Source organism: Natator depressus, chromosome 9 (genome assembly GCF_965152275.1).
Source record: "Natator depressus isolate rNatDep1 chromosome 9, rNatDep2.hap1, whole genome shotgun sequence".
Classification (NCBI taxonomy): domain Eukaryota; kingdom Metazoa; phylum Chordata; order Testudines; family Cheloniidae; genus Natator; species Natator depressus.
In genome coordinates, this window is record NC_134242.1 from 6168818 (window position 1) to 6191340 (window position 22523).

Here is a 22523-nt window from a genome sequence, read left to right on the forward strand (position 1 = left end):
GGCAGCAGACGGTACAATACGACTGGTAGCCGTCCTCGTCATGTCCGAGGTACTCCTGGTTGCCTGTGTGAGGTCGATCAGGAGCGCCTGGGCAGACATGGGTGCAGGGACTAAATTTTTAGTGACTTGACCAGGTCATTCTCTTTAGTCCGGCAGTCAGTCCTATTGAACCGTCTTATGGTGAGCAGGCAGGCAATATGTCCTTCTGCACCGTCTGCTGCCAGCCAAAGATGTAAAAGATAGATGGAGTGGATCAAAACAAGAAATAGACCAGATTTGTTTTGTACTCATTTGCCTTCTCCCCTGTCTAGGGGACTCATTCCTCTAGGTCACACTGCAGTCACTCACAGAGAAGGTGCAGCAAGGTAAATCTAGCCATGTATCAATCAGAGGCCAGACTAACCTCCTTGTTCCAATAAGAACAATAACTTAGGTGCACCATTTCTTTATTGGAACCCTCCGTGAAGTCCTGCCTGAACTACTCCTTGATGTAAAGCCACCCCCTGTCTTGATTTTAGCTCCCTGAAGCCAACCCTGTAAGCCGTGTTGTCAGTCGCCCCTCCCTGCATCAGAGCAATGGCAAACAATCGTGCATCTGAGTTGAGAGTGCTGTCCAGAGCAGTCACAATGGAGCACTCTGATTGGGCTAAAACATTGTCGCGGGTGGTTCTGGGTACATATTGTCAGGCCCCCGTTCCCTCCCTCCCTCCCTCCGTGAAGGCAAGGGCAGACAATCGTTTCGCGCCTTTTTTCCTGAGTTACCTGTGCGGACGCCATACCACCGCAAGCATGGAGCCCGCTCAGGTAACCGTCACCGTATGTCTCCTGGGTGCTGGCAGATGCGGTACGGCATTGCTACACAGTAGCAGCAACCCATTGCCTTCTGGCAGCAGACGGTGCAGTATGACTGATAGCCGTCCTCGTCATGTCCGAGGTGCTCCTGGCCACGTCGGCTGGGAGCGCCTGGGCAGACATGGGCGCAGGGACTAAATTTTTAGTGACTTGACCAGGTCATTCTCTTTAGTCCTGCAGTCAGTCCTATTGAACTGTCTAATGGTGAGCAGGCAGGCAGTACGGATTGCTAGCAGTCGTACTGTACCATCTTCTGCCAGGCAGGCAAGAGATGAGGATGGCTAGCAGTCGTACTGTACCATCTTCTGCCGAGCAGCCATGAGATGTGGATGGCATGCAGTCCTTCTGCACCATCTGCTGCCAGCCAAAGATGTAAAAGATAGATGGAGTGGATCAAAACAAGAAATAGACCAGATTTGTTTTGTACTCATTTGCCTCCTCCCCTGTCTAGGGGACTCATTCCTCTAGGTCACACTGCAGTCACTCACAGAGAAGGTGCAGCGAGGTAAATCTAGCCATGTATCAATCAGAGGCCAGACTAACCTCCTTGTTCCAATAAGAACAATAACTTAGGTGCACCATTTCTTATTGGAACCCTCCGTGAAGTCCTGCATGAAATACTCCTTGATGTAAAGCCACCCCCTTTGTTGATTTTAGCTCCCTGAAGCCAACCCTGTAAGCCGTGTTGTCAGTCGCCCCTCCCTCCGTCAGAGCAACGGCAGACAATCGTTCCGCGCCTTTTTTCTGTGCGGACGCCATACCAAGGCAAGCATGGAGGCCGCTCAGCTCACTTTGGCAATTAGGAGCACATTAAACACCACACGCATTATCCAGCAGTATATGCAGCACCAGAACCTGGCAAAGCGATACCGGGCGAGGAGGCGACGTCAGCGCGGTCACGTGAGTGATCAGGACATGGACACAGATTTCTCTGAAAGCATGGGCCCTGCCAATGCATGCATCATGGTGCTAATGGGGCAGGTTCATGCTGTGGAACGCCGATTCTGGGCTCGGGAAACAAGCACAGACTGGTGAGACCGCATAGTGTTGCAGGTCTGGGACGATTCCCAGTGGCTGCGAAACTTTCGCATGCGTAAGGGCACTTTCATGGAACTTTGTGACTTGCTTTCCCCTGCCCTGAAGCGCATGAATACCAAGATGAGAGCAGCCCTCACAGTTGAGAAGCGAGTGGCGATAGCCCTGTGGAAGCTTGCAACGCCAGACAGCTACCGGTCAGTTGGGAATCAATTTGGAGTGGGCAAATCTACTGTTGGGGCTGCTGTGATGCAAGTAGCCCACGCAATCAAAGATCTGCTGATATCAAGGGTAGTGACCCTGGGAAATGTGCAGGTCATAGTGGATGGCTTTGCTGCAATGGGATTCCCTAACTGTGGTGGGGCCATAGACGGAACCCATATCCCTATCTTGGCACCGGAGCACTAAGCCGGCGAGTACATAAACCGCAAGGGGTACTTTTCAATAGTGCTGCAAGCTCTGGTGGATCACAAGGGACGTTTCACCAACATCAACGTGGGATGGCCGGGAAAGGTACATGACGCTCGCATCTTCAGGAACTCTGGTCTGTTTCAAAAGCTGCAAGAAGGGACTTTATTCCCAGACCAGAAAATAACTGTTGGTGATGTTGAAATGCCTATATGTATCCTTGGGGACCCAGCCTACCCCTTAATGCCATGGCTCATGAAGCCGAACACAGGCAGCCTGGACAGTAGTCAGGAGCTGTTCAACTACAGGCTGAGCAAGTGCAGAATGGTGGTAGAATGTGCATTTGGACATTTAAAGGCACGCTGGCGCAGTTTACTGACTCGCTTAGACCTCAGCGAAACCAATATTCCCACTGTTATTACTGCTTGCTGTGTGCTCCACAATATCTGTGAGAGTAAGGGGGAGACGTTTATGGCGGGGTGGGAGGTTGAGGCAAATCGCCTGGCTGCTGGTTATGCGCAGCCAGACACCAGGGCGGTTAGAAGAGCACAGGAGGGCGCGGTACGCATCAGAGAGGCTTTGAAAACCAGTTTCATGACTGGCCAGGCTACGGTGTGAAAGTTCTGTTTGTTTCTCCTTGATGAAACCCCCCGCCCCTTGGTTCACTCTACTTCCCTGTAAGCTAACCACCCTCTCCTCCTCCCTTCGATCACCGCTTGCAGAGGCAATAAAGTCATTGTTGCTTCACATTCATGCATTCTTTATTCATTCATCACACAAATAGGGGGACGACTACCAAGGTAGCCCAGGAGGGGTGGTGGAGGAGGGAAGGAAAATGCCACACAGCACTTTAAAAGTTTACAACTTTAAAATTTATTGAATGACAGCCTTCTTTTTTTTGGGCAATCCTCTGTGGCGGAGTGGCTGGTTGGCCGGTGGCCCCCCCACCGCGTTCTTGGGCGTCTGGGTGTGGAGGCTATGGAACTTGGGGAGGAGGGCGGTTGGTTACACAGGGGCTGTAGTGGCAGTCTGTGCTCCAGCTGCCTTTGCTGCAGCTCAGCCATACACTGGAGCATACTGGTTTGATCCTCCAGCAGCCTCAGCATTGAATCCTGCCTCCTCTCATCACGCTGCCGCCACCTTTCAGCTTCAGCCCTCTCTTCAGCCCGCCACTTACTCTCTTCAGCCCGCCACCTCTCCTCCCGGTCATTTTGTGCTTTCCTGCACTCTGACATTATTTGCCTCCACGCATTCGTCTGTGCTCTGTTAGTGTGGGAGGACAGCATGAGCTCGGAGAACATTTCATCTTGAGTGCGTTTTTTTTTTCTTTCTAATCTTCACTAGCCTCTGGGAAGGAGAAGATCCTGTGATCATTGAAACTCATGCAGCTGGTGGAGGAAAAAAAAGGGACAGCGGTATTTAAAAAGACACATTTTATAAAACACTGGCTACACTCTTTCAGGGTAAACCTTGCTGTTAACATTACATACATAGCACATGTGCTTTTGTTACAAGGTCGCATTTTGCCTCCCCCCACCGCGTGGCTACCCCCTCAACCCTTCCCCCTCCCTGTGGCTAACAGCGGGGAACATTTCTATTCAGCCGCAGGCAAACAGCCCAGCAGGAATGGGCTCCTCTGAGTGTCCCCTGAAGAAAAGCACCCTATTTCAACCAGGTGACCATGGATTATATCTCACTCTCCTGAGGATAACACAGAGAGATAAAGAACGGATGTTGTTTGAACGCCAGCAAACATACACTGCAATGCTTTGTTGTACATTGATTCCCGAGTACGTGTTACTGGCCTGGAGTGGTAAAGTGTCCTACCATGGAGGACGCAATAAGTCTGCCCTCCCCAGAAACCTTTTGCAAAGGCTTTGGGAGTATATCCAGGAGAGCTGCGAATGCCAGGGCAAATTAATCCTTTCACATGCTTGCTTTTAAACCGTGTATAGTATTTGAAAAGGTATGCTCACCGGAGGTCCCTTCTCCGCCTGCTGGGTCCAGGAGGCAGCCTTGGGTGGGTTCGGGGGGTACTGGCTCCAGGTCCAGGGTGAGAAACAGTTCCTGGCTGTCGGGAAAACCGGTTTCTCCACTTGCTTGCTGTGAGCTATCTACAACCTCCTCATCATCATCATCTTCTTCGTCCCCAAAACCTGCTTCCGTATTGCCTCCATCTCCATTGAAGGAGTCAAACAACACGGCTGGGGTAGTGGTGGCTGAACCCCCTAAAATGGCATGCAGCTCATCATAGAAGCGGCATGTTTGGGGCTCTGACCCAGAGCGGCCGTTCACCTCTCTGGTTTTCTGGTAGGCTTGCCTCAGCTCCTTCAGTTTCACGCGGCACTGCTTCGGGTCCCTGTTATGGCCTCTGTCCTTCATGCCCTGGGAGATTTTGACAAAGGTTTTGGCATTTTGAAAACTGGAACGGAGTTCTGATAGCACGGATTCCTCTCCCCATACAGCGATCAGATCCCGTACCTCCCGTTCGGTCCATGCTGGAGCTCTTTTGCGATTCTGGGACTCCATCATGGTCACCTCTGCTGATGAGCTCTGCATGGTCACCTGCAGTTTGCCACGCTGGCCAAACAGGAAATGAGATTCAAAAGTTTGCGGTTCTTTTCCTGTCTACCTGGCCAGTGCATCTGAGTTGAGAGTGCTGTCCAGAGCGGTCAAAATGGAGCACTCTGGGATAGCTCCCGGAGGCCAATACCGTCAAATTGTGTCCACAGTACCCCAAATTCGACCTGGCAAGGCCGATTTAAGCGCTAATCCACTTGTCAGGGGTGGAGTAAGGAAATCGATTTGAAGAGCCCTTTAAGTCGAAATAAAGGGCTTCATTGTGTGGACAGGTGCAGGTTTACATCGATTTAATGCTGCTAAATTCGACCTAAAGTCCTAGTGTAGACCAGGGCTAAGAGTTTGTTTCCGTTAGACATCCCTTCCTCTCCCACCCCCATCCGAGGGGTTCTCCCTCAGGGATTGTCGTCTGCGTGGTGTTCTGGGATCCCTGGAATTCAAGCACTGCTTCGCCTGCCGTTAATCTATGCCAGTCAGCAATGTCCATTGCCAGTGTGTCTTGGAGACACGCACATACTGTGTAAGTGCAAGATCTGCTCGGCCTTCAGGAGTAGATCTAGGAAAAATAAGGAGGTTAAACTTAGGCTTCTCATGATGGAGCCCTCCTTGTGACCAGCCTTGGATTCAGGCCCAGATGCCTGCCTTGTACATCAGACGCTGAGTGACCACAGTACCCCATCGACCTCAGTCACTGTAGAAATAGACTGTTTCAGAGACCCCGTGTTCCAGAAAGGGTACTGCTGAGGCTCCAGGCTTCTCCAATACCTGGAGTCTTAGTCAAAGACTTCGGGCTCTTTCAAGAATCACAGTACCAAGCATGCCTTGGTACCAAACCCATCTCCAGTACAGTCTAAGCAGATTGCATCACAGAGAGTAAGTAAACACTTTGCGTCAAGGAAGCTGGTACTGTTTACAGAGCTCTCTGTGCTATGGCCAGTACATAAGCAGGTGTCTCAGACTATTAATTGGTTCCTCCAAAGCTAGCACCATCCTCTGTACCATCTCTGTCTGCTAGATAAATGTCGGTGAAGCAAACAGCATCCTTGGTACCGCTGCTGACTGTTGCAGAACCTCATTCAGTTTCGGCACACAATCACCTGGTACGGCAGGAATTTAGATTCTCTACAGATTTGTCTGTCTCATATAAGCCACAGTCTCCTTTCTTAATGGATACCAAAGGACTGTCAGTACTGCGATCTTCTAGGTCACGGAGACCTTCCCCTTCCTCAGTACCCCCTAGTCTTCCGGGACCTTCAGGATGAGGCAGATAAACATTGTTTCCGCCTTCAGTCTGCTCCTCCCTTGGAATATGCTGAAGACATCTCCTCAGATTCCCAGATTTCTGGGCAAGGATATCTGTTGTATTAATTTAGATGGAAGATATGGACCCAAAGCCTCAAAGGTATTAACATGACCCTGTCATTGCCCAACATTAAACAATACTAAACAAGGTTTGGGGTTTAGTATACAGAGACCTCAGCCTGCTTTCAAGGAGCAAGAGGCAAGGAAGTGACACCACAAACCAGTATGTCCTCATCTTCACCAGATGAGGCTGTAATGCCTTCCCCACCTTCTTATGCTGATGATTTTAAACAGTTTCAAGAACTTATGAAACAGATTGCTAACACTCTCCAGATCCCCTTGGAGGCGGTTCAAGAGTTGCAGCATAAGCTTTTAGACATTCTGCACGTGACAACTTCTGGTCAAGTGCTCTTGCCGGTGAATCAGTGGCACTTGCTCTAATTGAACCTGCCAAGACCATCTGGCAGACTCCAGCTACTGTACTGCCTACAGACAAACAAGTATTCTTTCTTGTTATGAGGTTGCTAATGATCAGCCCCTTTCTAGAATAATAGCCCATTTTACAAGATCCCAATGCATATCCATGGCACTGCAGAAAAGTGTACCAGTTGCAGAAATTTGCAAATCTTCAACTTGGGCAACAGTTCATATGTTTTCCAAACACTGTGCCCTGATGCACACTTCCAAGTCAGATGCTGCTGTTGGCATGGCAGTCCTATCTTCAGTCTTAGATACAACTCTGAAGCTCTGTTCTCCTTCCAGGAATACTGGTCAGGAGCCATCTGAAGTGGAGCACCCATAGAGACACTACTCAAAGAAGGAGAGGTTACCTACCTTGTACAGTAACTGTAGTTCTTTGAGATGTGTCCCCCATGGGTGTTCCACTAGATGTCCTCCTTCCTTTCTGTTTCTGAGTCTCGTCTCACGGGTCTTAGCAATAGAGAAGGAACTGAGGGTGTTTTGCCTGTACAGCTCTATATATCCTCAGTATGGGACAGAAGGAGGTCTGGTGTGTGCGCGCAGGCTGAATAGGCACTGCTACCAAAAATCTTTGATCAAAGACACATGGGGCACATGCACATCTAATGTGGAGCACCAATAGGGGGACACATCCTTGAAGAACTGCAGTTAGTATAGAAAGTAAGTAACCTCTCCTAGAATGATTAATTTACTTTTCCGTACAATGTTTTATTGTTGCAACCTTTTTAAAAAGCAAAACTGCCTTTCCTTTAGTTCTGGTGTGGTGCTCATCTGTCATGTTCTTTGGAGGATGGAGTGGAACTATTCTCGTTAGAAAGTAATGAATATTAACACCATGTTATTTATTATTGAGCCTGCATAGAATACTTGGGGATTTGAGATTTCAAGGCGACCAGCCCATCAGGGCTATAATTTTTTTCCTCCAGCCTTGCTAAGGTTATGCAGCTGCTGGGAGGAATTATTTGTATTTATTTCTGATTGAATCAAATGCTTGGACAAGGGTGTATGTACACACATGCGCACAGACACATATAAAAATTCACACACACATTAGTTCACATGTGCAGCCCTAGTAGCAACAGTCATTTATATTTTAAATGTGTATTGCACAAGTGACTGCTGGAATGAAAATTAAATGCTTAGACTGGAACTGAAAGCTGCCCAAGGGTCTGTGTTCAAATAATCGAGGTATATTATTGTAACAGGAAAAGGAGTACTTGTGGCACCTTAGAGACTAACCAATTTATTTGAGCATAAGCTTTCGTGAGCTACAGCTCACTTCATCGGATGCATACTGTGGAAAGTGTAGAAGATCTTTTTATACACACAAAGCATGAAAAAATACCTCCCCCCACCCCACTCTCCTGCTGGTAATAGCTTATGTAAAGTGATCACTCTCCTTACAATGTGTATGATAATCAAGTTGGGCCATTTCCAGCACAAATCCAGGTTTTCTTCCCCTCCCCCCTCCCCCGAAACCCACTCTCCTGTTGGTAATAGCTTATCTAAAGTGATCACTCTCCTTACAATGTGTATGATAATCAAGGTGGGCCATTTCCAGCACAAATCCAGGGTTTAACAAGAACGTCTGAGGGGAGGGGGGGTAGGAAAAAACAAGGGGAAATAGGTTACCTTGCATAATGACTTAGCCACTCCCAGTCTCTATTCAAGCCTAAGTTAATTGTATCCAATTTGCAAATGAATTCCAATTCAACAATCTCTCGCTGGAGTCTGGTTTTGAAGTTTTTTTTTGTTGTAATATCACAACTTTCATGTCTGTCATCGCGTGACCAGAGAGATTGAAGTGTTCTCCGACTGGTTTATGAATGTTATAATTCTTGACATCTGATCTGTGTCCATTTATTCTTTTACGTAGAGACTGTCCAGTTTGACCAATGTACATGGCAGAGGGGCATTGCTGGCACATGATGGCATATATCACATTGGTGGATGTGCAGGTGAACGAGCCTCTGATAGTGTGGCTGATGTTATTAGGCCCTGTGATGGTGTCCCCTGAATAGATATGTGGGCACAGTTGGCAACGGGCTTTGTTGCAAGGATAGGTTCCTGGGTTAGTGGTTCTGTTGTGTGGTATGTGGTTGCTGGTGAGTATTTGCTTCAGGTTGGGGGGCTGTCTGTAGGCAAGGACTGGCCTGTCTTCCAAGGTTTATGAGAGTGTTGTAGATCCTTAATAATGTATCACCTTCAGCCCCCAACTAAAACCCCTCCAACGCATTATTAAGGATCTACAACCTATCCTGAAGGATGACCCAACACTCTCACAAATCTTGGGAGACAGGCCAGTCCTTGCATACAGACAGCCCCCCAACCTGAAGCAAATACTCACCAGCAACCACATACCGCACAACAGAACCACTAACCCAGGAACCTATCCTTGCAACAAAGCCCGTTGCCAACTGTGCCCACATATCTATTCAGGGGACACCATCACAGGGCCTAATCACATCAGCCACACTATCAGAGGCTTGTTCACCTGCACATCCACCAATGTGATATATGCCATCATGTGCCAGCAATGCCCCTCTGCCATGTACATTGGTCAAACTGGACAGTCTCTACGTAAAAGAATAAATGGACACAGATCAGATGTCAAGAATTATAACATTCATAAACCAGTCGGAGAACACTTCAATCTCTTTGGTCACGCGATGACGGACATGAAAGCGGCGATATTACAACAAAAAAACTTCAGAACCAGACTCCAGCGAGAGACTGTTGAATTGGAATTCATTTGCAAATTGGATACAATTAACTTAGGCTTGAATAGAGACTTGAAGTGGCTAAGTCATTATGCAAGGTAACCTATTTCCCCTTGTTTTTTCCTACCCCCCCCCCTCCCCTCAGACGTTCTTGTTAAACCCTGGATTTGTGCTGGAAATGGCCCAACTTGATTATCATACACATTGTAAGGAGAGTGATCACTTTAGATAAGCAGGAAAGTGGGGTGGGGGGAGGTATTTTTTCATGCTTTGTGTGTATAAAAAGATCTTCTACACTTTCCACAGTATGCATCCGATGAAGTGAGCTGTAGCTCACGAAAGCTTATGCTCAAATAAATTGGTTAGTCTCTAAGGTGCCACAAGTACTCCTTTTCTTTTTGAATACAGACTAACAAGGCTGTTACTCTGAAACCTGTTATTGTAACAGGAGGACCGTCATACAATGGAGGCTGATCTGGACAAAGATGAGGTGTTACAACCTCAGCTGGGAGAGCTATCAGGAGAGAAGCTGCTGACAACAGAGTATTTGGGAGTAAGTACCACTCATTGGGATTCTAAAATACTGAATTTGTTTGGCTAGGTATTTAATTTCAACATTTCAATCAACATATAATACCCAGAGGTTTAATTATAACAGCTGCCTTTTTCTGTGTGCTACATATAAGGCTGGCTGAGACTCAGCTCTTTACCTGCCTACTCAGCCCCAATCCCTTACTATCTGTTGAGGAACTTCTATCCAGCAGAAATAAGATGGGCTTGGGAAAGGCAAACTTGCATCCTTACTGAGCCGGCTCGGAACAGAAAGAGCTGTAGTGTAGACATGCGGTAAAGCATGGCAAATCCTGTTCAGTAACATTAGGATACAAATCTAGGTTGATGCTCAGATAGTCTTCATATCTCTGTTCCAATGACTTCAGTTTCCCCTCTCTTTCCTCCTCTTTCTCCTTCTGTGTATTAGATAATGACCCATACACCAAAAGTGAAGAAGAAGCTGTTTCCTGGTGTCCATCAGAGCATAGATGAGCCTCTCCAGAGACCAGTCACCCCAAGCTATCACAGAGCTGCATACCCAACGTAAGTCTGGGCAAATGAGGCAGAAAGTTGGATTTTTTGTTCTTAACTTTGAATTTTACTCCAAAATAATGTAACTTGAATATACAAAAAATAAAACCTCCATATTGGAAAGTACATTGCCATTGTCATTCTTTACAGGTTTTTTACCTAAAATAATGGATGTTTGAAAAAGAAAGGGAGGGAAAACTGCAGTCAAAGATGGGTCCATTGACCAAAGTCATGTACTTGGGATAATGGAATGAAAGTTTACAGAGTCATTTGGCTTAAGCTTGCACTAAATCCTGTGTGTCCATATTCTCCACCCCGAATATTCAGATTCTAATATATAAACTGTGTTGTTAAATCTATTCACCTAAATATGGGTTATTGCTAGTTATGTACTCTATGTATCGTATGACTTTAAAAACAAACTTTGTATCTGTGAATAATCTAAGCACTATACGCAGATGTACAGACACTCTTTTCTCAACCTATGTATTATATAATTTTTTTAACATTAGCTTTAATAAAAATTTTATTTCTGTGGGTGAGGTCCATGCAGCAGTTGACATACCAGTGGATCTTCCACTTCATAAACCAGAAAATGTAATCTCCTCTAGGGACAATTGCTACCCTCACGTGAAAGCAGAAATTGAGACAGACAAAGATTACAAATGTGATAAATGCGCTAGTTACTTAAAATGATAACTAAAAGGGATCTTGTGAAAGGGAGATCTGTGACTTCTGGTTGCACCTCTACGTGTAGCTGAAGTCAGTGGTAAGATATTGTTTTGCAATTGGAAATAAGAGACTTCCGGAACCCTAAAGACATAGTATTTATCAAGCTTTCTGTTGTTAAACAAAATAAGTCTTACCTAGTTCATTTTTGAGATGGGATTTCTCCTCTTCATCTCCATTATGGGGGAGGTAGAGGATTTGACACTGTCCTATCACACAACAAGGAACAAGTTTAACCAATTTTTCTTCTTTCAGGTGCATGCAGTCTTGGATTGTATCAAATCCAAGTAACCATGGTACAGGGTTGAGGAGAAGTCTGTCTTGAAGATTTCTTGTATCCATTTCTGTGTGCACTTTTCAAACTGAGAGACTACCAACCATTCCTATTAGGATGGAATATGGTACCTCAAAAGCCACTAGATCAACAACATAGTTAAATATCTTTTTACTTATTTTATTTTATTCAAAAATTAAAAAGAAAAATGTCAGGTTGAAATCTGGGCATTCTTAAAAAATGAGTTACCTTCAGTTTCAGGTTCTATATCTGCCTTTAAGTTCTCCAGTCCTTTTTTTTTGTTTTACTTGCGCATCTTTCTTAAAATGCTTTTCTTTCCCATTACATGTGGAAGACCCACACAAATATGGAAACTGACTGAATTGGCAAACAGTGGAACTGATTAAACACAAAGAGCTGCCAAATGTACAAAGTAAACAAACAGAGAAATTACAGAGAAAATATTTCATTTACAGTGATCTTAGGTGTTACTTGTAAAAATAGGTAGCATTTTCAGACAAGTTGTGACCATTTCTTTTAAAGCTGCCTTTACACTCACAAAGTTTGGGGGGTAATATCAGTAGATTGACAAGTTTACACTGAGTTTCTGTATACAGAGAATGGTTTACTGCATAGTATCCAGTGAGAAAATTGCCTTTTCAATAAGCAACAAGACTATTTGCAATATCTGTACTGCACCAAGCCCAAAAGTCAAAATCACTTTGGTATGCGCTAAAGCCTCATTTAATACAAATTATTTTTGTAGTATCCATGTGATACTTGACTTTAATATGACTTTTGTATAGTTTCTTTTATACAAACTGTCACAAAATGCAGTTACAAAGGTAAAATATGAAAGCAGAAAGTAGGGGAAAATGGTAGAGGACAACATTTATTGTACATGTATTGTATATCTACAAAGACACTAACAAGAGCCTTGACAAAATCAGTTTCTAGTTGAGTGCATAACACTTTCCCCATTTCAGGATGTAAAAATTGAGCATGGTATATAAAACAAGCAGACCCCAGTTCTGACATGGGAAATGTATGTGGTGTCCCAGGGAAGAATTTGGCCTACAAGGTCCTATTTTTGCCTATATACTATTATTGGTAAATTTATGAAGAAAATGGCTGAGGTGTTATTATAGAATCTAGTTCCTCTTCACAGCATAAGTGGGGTACAGATTTTAAAGCATATGGTAAAAGAATCTTTCTTCAGCATGGTCCATTTTTCCATATCCATAAAATCCCAAATCTTAGCAAACCATCTACATATGGCTGGAGAGGAGTGACCAAGTAATAATGTGGGGCTGCTATCAGTAACACACAGATCTTTTTATTCTTGGTTTCCTTGCACTTCCCCAAAAGAGCTACAGACCCAAATGATGGAATCTATCGAACATGTTGCTGAACATCAGACCAAACCCACTTTGCTACTGGCCAACACCATCAAATGCCTTCAAGGTTTCCCCTTCCCCTGTAATTTCTGCTACCCGCAGGAAGCTAGAAAACCTGGATTCATTCTGTGGAGTCTACAGTCATTGTAATGTAATGCTTATTTAGTGCTTTTCAACTGTAGCTCTCAAATGCCACAAAGGTGGCTGACCCTCACTATCCCATTTTATAGATGGGAAAGATGAAACATGTAAAAGTGAAATGACTTGCCCCAAGGCCATGCAACAAATCAGTGGCAGAGCTGGGAATAGATCTGAGGTCTCCTGACTCCATTCCACTGCACTCCTCTCGAGGCCACAGCTGTTCCCTAGATGAGGTTAAATAACTCATGTCCGTTACAAAAGTAATACCCCAGAACTGATTCCTTTCTAAAGATTTCATCAAGGCTTCCCAGGCTTCTCTACCTGATATTGATTCCACGCCGTGGGCTGACTGTGTCACAATGTGAATTGTGCCTTGCAGCCTGCTCCTGTCTCACAATGTAACTAAATGACTGATTGCTCAGAAACCCACTGAGTACAGGCAGCTACAATAGTTGCGGGACCTATTCCTGCACTGGAATAATGAGGATGCAAAGCAGCCTCTGCAGATTGTTTCTTTGTCCCATGTTGCAAAACTGCAAATAATTTCTGTAGGTTTTTGCTGGTTTAAAAACTGTGAACTTTAAATTTCACTATTTTAGTCAGATGGTAAAACCAGTGTGAACACTATTAAGTGCCAACCAAGTTAAATAGGAAAGCAGGCGTTAATAGCATGCATGAGAGGTTTGCATTTTACAGTGAAACCCTCTATAGCTAACTTCCCTGTGCAAGAAAACAACTAGAGTAGAAAGGCAATAACCAGAAAAGTGGATTTACAGAAGAAAAGGGCAAGATCTAATGGAGTTTATACCCAGCTAACTTATTTTAGCAAATGAAATTGATTACTAGCGGATAAGAACTAATAGGATGCCCTTCAGTTATATTGCTTTGCTCCCAGATCACATCCTAGCAGTCCAGACATGAAGAGAAAGGCTTGAGCTATATTTATTTGATTATAAATCACTTAAGTAAACTAGTGACTGCATTGTATCAAACTGCTGTGGAATATGACAAGTTTTACCCCTTGATGCTTTTCTACATGGGAAAACTCAGGACAATTAATTAAAATTAACTAAAAGTATAAATTTAAAGTGGATTAAATGGCATTAAACATGGACACTCTTATTCAGAATTAGCGTGGCCTTCATTCAGTTTACAGCTTGGCTGGGAGCGGGGGGCACTCCGGAAAATTACCTCCAATTAACTAAAGGTGTGAATTAAAAGTAGATTAGTTAAACTGCATTGAACGTTTATATGGACCCTCCCATTCAGAATTAAAGTGGCCTTTGGAAGTGAATTAAACTAAACCAAATTAAGACCACTTTAATTCTGAAAGAGAATGTACATATAGGGACTTAATACAGTTTAACCAATCGTCCTTAATTTTACGTGTTTAGTTAATTTGGATTAATTTTCCTGATTGTCCCCACGTAGGCAAGCCCTCAGTCTACACTGTAAGGGGATGCTCTAGCCAGGAAATACTGGAGAGCTCTTTTTAAAGACCTCCTACTTTATGAGATCACTCAGGAGGGACAAACTGTTTAATATTCCTCTGTCTGTTCCCTTAGAAACTGATTTAGTGGTCTAATTATTAACCACCTCCTTGGAAAGGCCCTTTTCTAACTAGATGTTTCTTAGCCTGATCTTGCCATGAATATTCAACGAAACTCAGCTCAGGGTAACTTTCCTCCCAGCCCCCTGCTTTGTCCACGTAAGACACCCTCACTGCTTCCTCTCACCCCATCTGAATTACCAAGCAATCTTATCCTCTCTTCTCTCTTTCAGCAAGTCTTCCCTCCTGACAACCAGCCCTATCCAAGAAGTTAAGAGAACTAGTTCTACAGCTGTTAAGTTAAAATACTGTGTTTTGTTTTGATCTTGCATCATGTGGAACCCCCATAATATTCAGAAACAAATTTTACGCTCCTGAAAAAGCTTAATGTGGGGAACCTGGTAGAGTCGTATAGTCAAAATGCTACTAAGTTGTGCCCCTGGCACTAGCTTGCAACATAAAATACACTTTTCTGTTTCTTCTGTACCTTTCCAGGAAATTGTATGGTAATTCTCATGCAGCTTTTTTAGGCTGTAAGTATTTATCACCCTGCATTCTCATTTCTCCTCCAGGCCAGAAAATGATACCATTTCTTCACATGGCAGGGATGGCAAATTCCAGTCTATGCAGAATTGTCGTCCTCCCACTCGGAGCGGTAGCAGGTCCAGCACTTCTGACTTTTACATTTCCTCTGCATGTAAGGATATTCTGAGAATGCTGCTGTTAATTGTTCCTTAACTGGGTCGGACGTTTGGAGAAGGGGATGCCTTGTGGTTGGGCTGTGGAGTTCTAAAATATGGTCTGCCGCTGACTTATTCTTTGGTATGCGGGGGCATACTACAAGCCTCCAGCATTCAGTGCTCCATCTTGATCCAAGCAGAGCTGCAACCCAAAGAGATAGGGGCCCAAAAACGCAGTATGCATTGTGGCATCTTAAGCTGGATAAAGCTGTGCTCTACAGACTACAGGTCCCAGAAAGCCATGCTCCATCTTGAATCAAATGGAACTGCTGTCCACAGAGTCTACAGTTTCCAGCAGGCAATATTATTGTCCTCAAATAAGCTCTTTGCTTGGGCCTAAATGAATTGTTGCTGGGACCTGTCGTCTCCTCTCTAATGGAAGGCAGCTGCAGTCACCTTCACAGCTACTCTGAAATGATAAAATGTGGTTGAGGATGGGAACCCATTAAGTTTATAGCTGCAGAGTGGGAGGGACATAAACAGGATAGTAAAAAAGTTTGGAAGGGGAGAGGGCAGCATATCCCCCTCATCTCCTCCCTTGTGGGTACACCTGTATGTCTGTTCCATATTATTTAAATTATCTGTGGCCCTTAGGTCCCTAACAAGTTGCCAGAGCCGCCCTCAGCTGGGCAGCATTTCAAGGGCCCTGGGGTAGAGAACAACAGCATGGAAGGCACTACTAGAGATTCTTTCCTTGCAACTTGAATGGAAGCTAGCACAAACTCATCCGGGCCTGCCTTTGAGAAGGGGAAGGCACGCATCTTACTGACCAAGGTAGTGGGGTACCAGCCTATTTGCAGGGGTAAATTCAACAGTGTAAATTAAGGACTAACAGCAAAATGTGCTGGGATCTCAGTTAAAGTGTCTTGCAGCTGGCAGTGCAGAATTATTTAAAAAGTCAAAGACTAAGATGTCTTTGCTTCGCTAAAAAAATATGCTTTGAATCAGTAAAGAAATGGCATATTTTTTTAAATTTCCAAAAGGAAATGAAAGGGATTTTGAGAAGAGTAACCAAGGTTTCACAGACAAGAATCTGCTTGCATAATGTGTGGAGCTGATATAATAGGCTTAACCCAAGGCAAGGGGTACAATAGGAGCAGATGAAGTTCCAGCTCAAGGCATGCATTTGATCACTCCGTATATTCTGCCATAATAAGAGGCATGGTCTTCAAGCCTCAGATTTCACAATAGCACATAGGAACAGAACACAAACATTCTGAAGAGATCAGCTGGCCAGAAACAGTGGCTCAGAACATCAGACGTTATAAGCTAATAGGAAACCTGCTGACTCTGCAGTTTTCCTGTATTGAGGGAAAACCAATCTTTTAAATATTCAAACTTCGTAAAGGAGATTAAGCAAATCAGACATCGAAAGTGCTGCTGTTTTCTGATTTTAAATGTCTGGTAGGATGAAACCCTCTGTTGGATACAGTTTCTGAGAAATAATCCATCTATTTCTAAGGGACAGTTCAGTCCGAAGGAGCCCAAAGCATCTTATAAATGGTGTGTTTAGATATTATCTCACCCCTGAAATGCAGCCACCTCTGGCATGGAAATGCAGCAGCCATTCCTTGCCAGTGATGCTATACAGCAGTTTAACAGGGACATGTTAAACAAAAGGAAATTTAGGGAAGAGCAGAATGTAAATGCTATTGTTTTAATTTGATAAGGATAATGGAATTAATGCCCCTACCCTTGGAAAAAGTGCTGTTAACGCTTTAATCATCACAGATAAGTATCACCTCGGTACTGTGTCTCATCTAAACCAAAATCTACGAGTAGGTTCTATCCAGATTGTGTATGTGACTGTATTTAATATAGGGTTTATCAAGAGGACTACATGAGGTGCAGCATCTCTTTTTGTAGGAGGGGAGGTCACTAAATGGGAACGTGTTACACATATATCTATGCACATATGTTATGAGTATAATATACTTTTGCAGGCAAAGTAATTCCTTTTTGTGTAGCCGAGACGTGGTTCTTTTTAATAGTCATGCAACTAGTCCAGTATTGTTGTGAGAAGGGTTCCCAGTGGTTTGCCTCAGGTGTCAGATCTTGCAAAATAAATGATTGCTCATCCATTTCTCCCCGATCTTTGGGATTCGGAATGTAGAATAATCACATGAAACAACAACCGACAAATCTTAGTGTACAAAACAATTCTGTCCCTTCCCCTGTAACACTTTTCCATGTGTGTGTGATAAAAATTGTGCTCCCTCTAGAAGCTTTGTTGTCACCCAATAATATTGTTCTGCAGTAGGGCATTTAGTTAGTTAAGTTTTGCCCTTGGTGTACTGGAAACCTAATCATGTTAGTTTTGGTCATTTTCCAGCTTCATTTTGAACAGCCCAGAGTTGGGGGTGTCATTGGGTTTGATGCAATGGAGTTCTAAAATGATCAGGGATTGACCAGGAGCGAAGGGCTGGGTGAGACAAAAGCTTCAGATGAATAGTTGGATCAATGTAATCCAGCATCACAAATCAGAGTCACAAGGAAGTGCCTGCCCTTGCCCCAACAAACCTTTGACCGCTTTCTTAACCTAAAGCAGCCTCTCATGCTCTTCCATACCTGGACCTTCACCCACCTGGGAATCCCACTCCTATCTAATTAGGATCTAGCTCGGACCACCACCCTTCCATTTAGCAATATGGTAAGGACAGGGTGGCCAGGACCCTCTGACACCTGTTTGCAACCTTCAAGCGAAGACCCTGTGATCTCTCCAGGTCTGATCATTGCACTTCTTTCACAGAACATGAGACAGTAATAGAAAGCTCTCTCCAGCTGGTCTGGTGCTTGTCTGAAAGTGTCCCAGTCTGTGTCCGTGTTTCAGCACATGAGAGCAGTCCACTTTTATGAGAGCACCAAATGGAAATGCTTCAGGGGCATGTTTTTTAAGTGAGGGAACTTAGCCACCAGTGTCTGCTCACTCCAGTTGGATTCGCATGTCTTAGTCCCCGGTGCCCCTCTCAGAAAGGAGACTTGTCCTTTCATGCACAAGTCTGATTTATACATTCTACACTAGTGCTAGGCAGGGGGTGGGCAATCTGATCTCATGAGCAAATGTCATAACATGATACTGACAGTGGGGTCTTTGAGTGGCTGCTCCTTGTCACCAGTGACTTCCCATTGGCCTGGTTCATAATATGTGAGGGGGACTCAAACAGACTAACAGCGTTTACTTGTAATTTGTAAAGTGACATCTCTGCCTTGAAACGTTACCTCTTTTCAAACAGCAATTGAAACAGACTCATCCCAGGTGTTCTCAGTGGGTCTCAGAACGGATCAACACGTCTCAGAAGTTACTGAAGTCCTGTCTGCCCGATCCACTGATTTTGTCCAGGACAAAATTAATGGGCAATCATACAGGTATGATTTTTAAAGTGCTGAATATCAGGAAACGGGGAAGTAGTCCAGGTGGTTACCAGCTAATTCCATACTACTGTGAAGCCAATTGATGTATGATGTAGTGTGGTGTGACATAGCTGTGATGATGCTTGCCAAACAAAATACTCTTAGCTCTGCCAGTGGCAGCTATTCAATTTTTAAAAATCTGGGCCAGACCAGAAGAAATCTAAAGCAAACAGATTTCATTAGTGAACATCATACATAAGCCTCAAGACTGTCACCTGCAAAAAAAAATCCTGATCGCTTCCTTAGATGACTTACTGTGCAGAAAAAAACCATTTATTACATAGATCAGGAGCCAGAGTCATTGGGAGCATGACAGGGATCAAGTCCTTGAGTTATCCATTGAGAACTTCTGTGGCAAAATCTGTAGGACACGAATTGGGCTCCTCAGCCACTTAAAAACCCACCAATGAACCCCCTTGGCAGACACCATCCTCGCATTGAGGGTTAGCCGAAGACAGCAGCAGGACAAGTTCTTCCATCGGTGTGCTCCATCCCTAACCCGAAGGGATCACTACTGCTTGGCCTCTCCACAAGGGTTTGTCATGGAACTGCAATTGTGATGCTGTTTTGTTGATTGAGGATCCTTGTCTACTAGGAACTGGACCCCGAGACCCACTCTCTTTTTTCAGATTCCCTCAAATAACCATTGGGTGGCAACAACTTTTGCTGATGTCTGACTTGGGGCGGATTTGAAGCAGTGACTCAGAAACAGAAGAGAATATGGAGTGGATGAGGATAGGTTTCAGAGTAGCAGCGGTGTTAGTCTGTATCCGCAAAAAGAAAAGGAGGACTTGTGGCACCTTAGAGACTAACAAATTTATTGGAGCATAAGCTTTTGTGAGCTACAGATCACTTCATCGGATGCATGCAGTGGAAAATACAGTGGGGAGATTTTATATACACAGAGAACATGAAACAATGGGTGTTACCATACACACTGTAACGAGAGTGATCAGGTAAAGTGAGCTATTATCAGCAGGAGAGGAAATAAAACAAAAACAAACCCTTTTGTAGTGATGATCAAGGTGGGCCATTTCCAGCAGTTGACAAGAATGTGTGAGGAACGGTGGGGGTGGGGGCGCGGAAATAAACATGGGGAAATAGTTTTACTTTGTGTAATGACACATCCACTCCCAGTCTTTATTCAAGCCTAATTTAATGGGGCCTGGTGTGGATGTGTTGGGGAGAAGATATACCAAGCCTATTGGGACGCAACTGTCAGAGGTTCTGACGACCTTCAGGTCCTGTGGACCTCAGTTGAAGCTGCGGGTACTCACCCTTCTGGGAATTGGGCTCCATGGCTAGAGCTTTCTGTTTCTCTGTTGCATACATCTCCCTATTGTTTCCAGTTTCTCAATTGCACTGTCCCCCTGCTGCGAGATGAGAAATTATGTGTTGCCAACAAGTTAGCACTTCTGGGATGCGTAGTGGTCCAGCAGCAGCATTATTTATAGGCTCATGCGGCGCCTCCTGGTCTCGGACACCGTCCGATGGTCCAGGGACATCTACATCGAACACATCACCAGCCACCGACAGTACCAGGAGGTGTGAGCCGGTACGACATCGTGCATCCACTATGGGAAAGGGACTGAGAGACTTTTTCCATTGGACCATATGAACTGGAACGATAAACTCACTGAACATTAAATCCCACCAAATGAGGGTAGATCCATCCCCATCATCGTATCCACTCATTATACTCCACACCTCAACATAGCCATTATATGGACAACATACCCCCATATCTCAATGTCTGTACTTTGACTGGTTAAACTTTTACGCCCAATCGGGGAGATTGCAGATTATGTATCCCTTACGCCACCCGTTCCTAAACTGAATTCCACACCTTTTGATCATCTGTACCTTATTCCCTGATAACCAGAAACTTCTATGCTTACACTCTGTACCGTTTTCTTTTTATTTCAACATTATCTTAATAAAATTATTATTTCTGAATTGCCCATCTCCATGGTAACTAAGCAAACATTACAAACACGAACAGTAGGTCAGAAGTATGTGAGAGGATCCTTGTTTCCTCCCCTGTGTCACGCAGAGCCGGCTGTTTCTCAGTCACTCTGGAGTGCAGCTAGTTGTGAACTGGCAGCATCCCCACCCCATTCTCAGCACAATGTGTACACGTGCGCACGCTCTGTGTTAATGTCCAAACTTAACCCCTTCCTGGGATTTGCATTTACTGATAAATAACCAGGGGAAAAAAAAGCAAACCTCTTCCTAAGCTTCCTTTGCCTCTATGGGATACCTGGCCCCTTTTTATCCTCTTGGGTTGAAGCTAATAGGGCTCACCTGGTCTACTGAGTCACCAGAAATAACTCTCCAGCTCCGTATAGTGGCTTATGACCTGTAATACTGGGGGATTCCTCTCTTCATTGATGTACCGCTCTTGTTTCAGAGGAGTCTCTACGTGGAGATAGGAAAGTGAAATCTCACCCAGGAGGCGATTATTCTTTTTTCCCCACGTTTGCAGTGATTTGTATGTACAAAAGCTGCCTAAAGTTATGGATATTGGAATGGTTTCAGAGTAACAGCTGTGTTAGTCTGTATTCGCAAAAAGAAAAGGAGTACTTGTGGCACCTTAGAGACGAACCAATTTATTTGAGCATAAGCTTTCGTGAGCTACAGCTCACTTCATCGGATGCATACTGTGGAAAGTATAGAAGGTCTTTTTATACACACAAAGCATGAAAAAATGAGTGTTTACCACTACAAAAGGTTTTCTCTATTCTAAAGGTATTCTTTTGGAATGTAGCCATTTGCAAAGCAAACAATGTACTGGATTTTCTGCATCAGAGGTGCTAAGTCAATATGGTGCTTCTACAGTAGCCAAGCGTGCCTTTTGTTCCAATGTCTCATTTCCTCTGTTGGATAAATATTTAAACGAACTAGTTCCGACAATGAACAACAGAGCGAATGGACCGTTGCTTCCACCTTAGTTTTGCCCACTGTAAGCAATCTTCTCCCTGCTACGCATATGGCAAAGTATATATGGAAAGTATGTACTGAGGTGAAGCAGAATTGTTTTGTTTCAATGCCAGGGACTCTGGGCCTGATCCCTCTCTTGCTCACAGCAATGTAAATCTGGAATAACTCCATTGAAGTCACTGAATTTACACTGGTATTAAACCAAACTGAGAAACGAATGAGTCCCACTGACTCTGACAGTTCATATTGCAATGACTTTATTTCCGCTGCAACAAATGATCATTTTAGCTAGTAAATGATGGAGTGACAATTGCCCATTGTACTTTTAATGATCTGCAGCATTCTGATTGGCCAAGTACAGGCCTGTTGTGGTTTTAGCCAATCAAAAACTAATTGATGTATAATAAAGTCTGTCTTTATTGAGTAGTATACTGAACACTTGTAAATAAGCTGGCTTTTGACTGGCTGAAGTTGTATTTATATTTGGTTAAGAGCAAGTGCAGTAGTATTTTAATATCTCAGGCGCTTCATTCAGCACCTGCAGAAAAGAGAGAAAGTTTGGATACCTCCCTAATGTCATGTTTTTAATTATCTAGTGAAATTATCTAAAAATTCAACTGTAGTTCCTCGGGAGTGCTATATTCAGGGTATATGTGTATATGACAGACTTATATGCAGTATTGTTGTAGACATGTTGGTCCCAGAATATTAGCGAGACAAGGTGGGTGAGGTAATATCTTAGATTGGGCAAGAACAGCTAGGTGCACTTCCTCTCTGGATGTCAGTTGAGTTCCTTTTTCTTTTTGGAAAGTGATCTAGGGAGCAGCTTTCACGGATGTTGACAGTGGGTGGGTGAGATTCTGTGGCCTGCGTTGTGCAGGA

The 22523-nt window shown here is 44.2% G+C and overlaps 1 protein-coding gene across 1 annotated transcript in view; it reads left to right on the plus strand.

Moving 5' to 3' along the window:
* ARMC9 (armadillo repeat containing 9) overlaps positions 1-22523 on the plus strand; it is a 121756-nt gene that overhangs the window by 83355 nt on the left and 15878 nt on the right. The window contains exons 22-25 of the mRNA XM_074963397.1: positions 9826-9930; positions 10357-10472; positions 15123-15247; positions 18524-18656. Coding sequence (XP_074819498.1) covers positions 9826-9930; positions 10357-10472; positions 15123-15247; positions 18524-18656 — 479 coding nt within the window. The remainder of the gene's footprint in view (positions 1-9825; positions 9931-10356; positions 10473-15122; positions 15248-18523; positions 18657-22523) is intronic.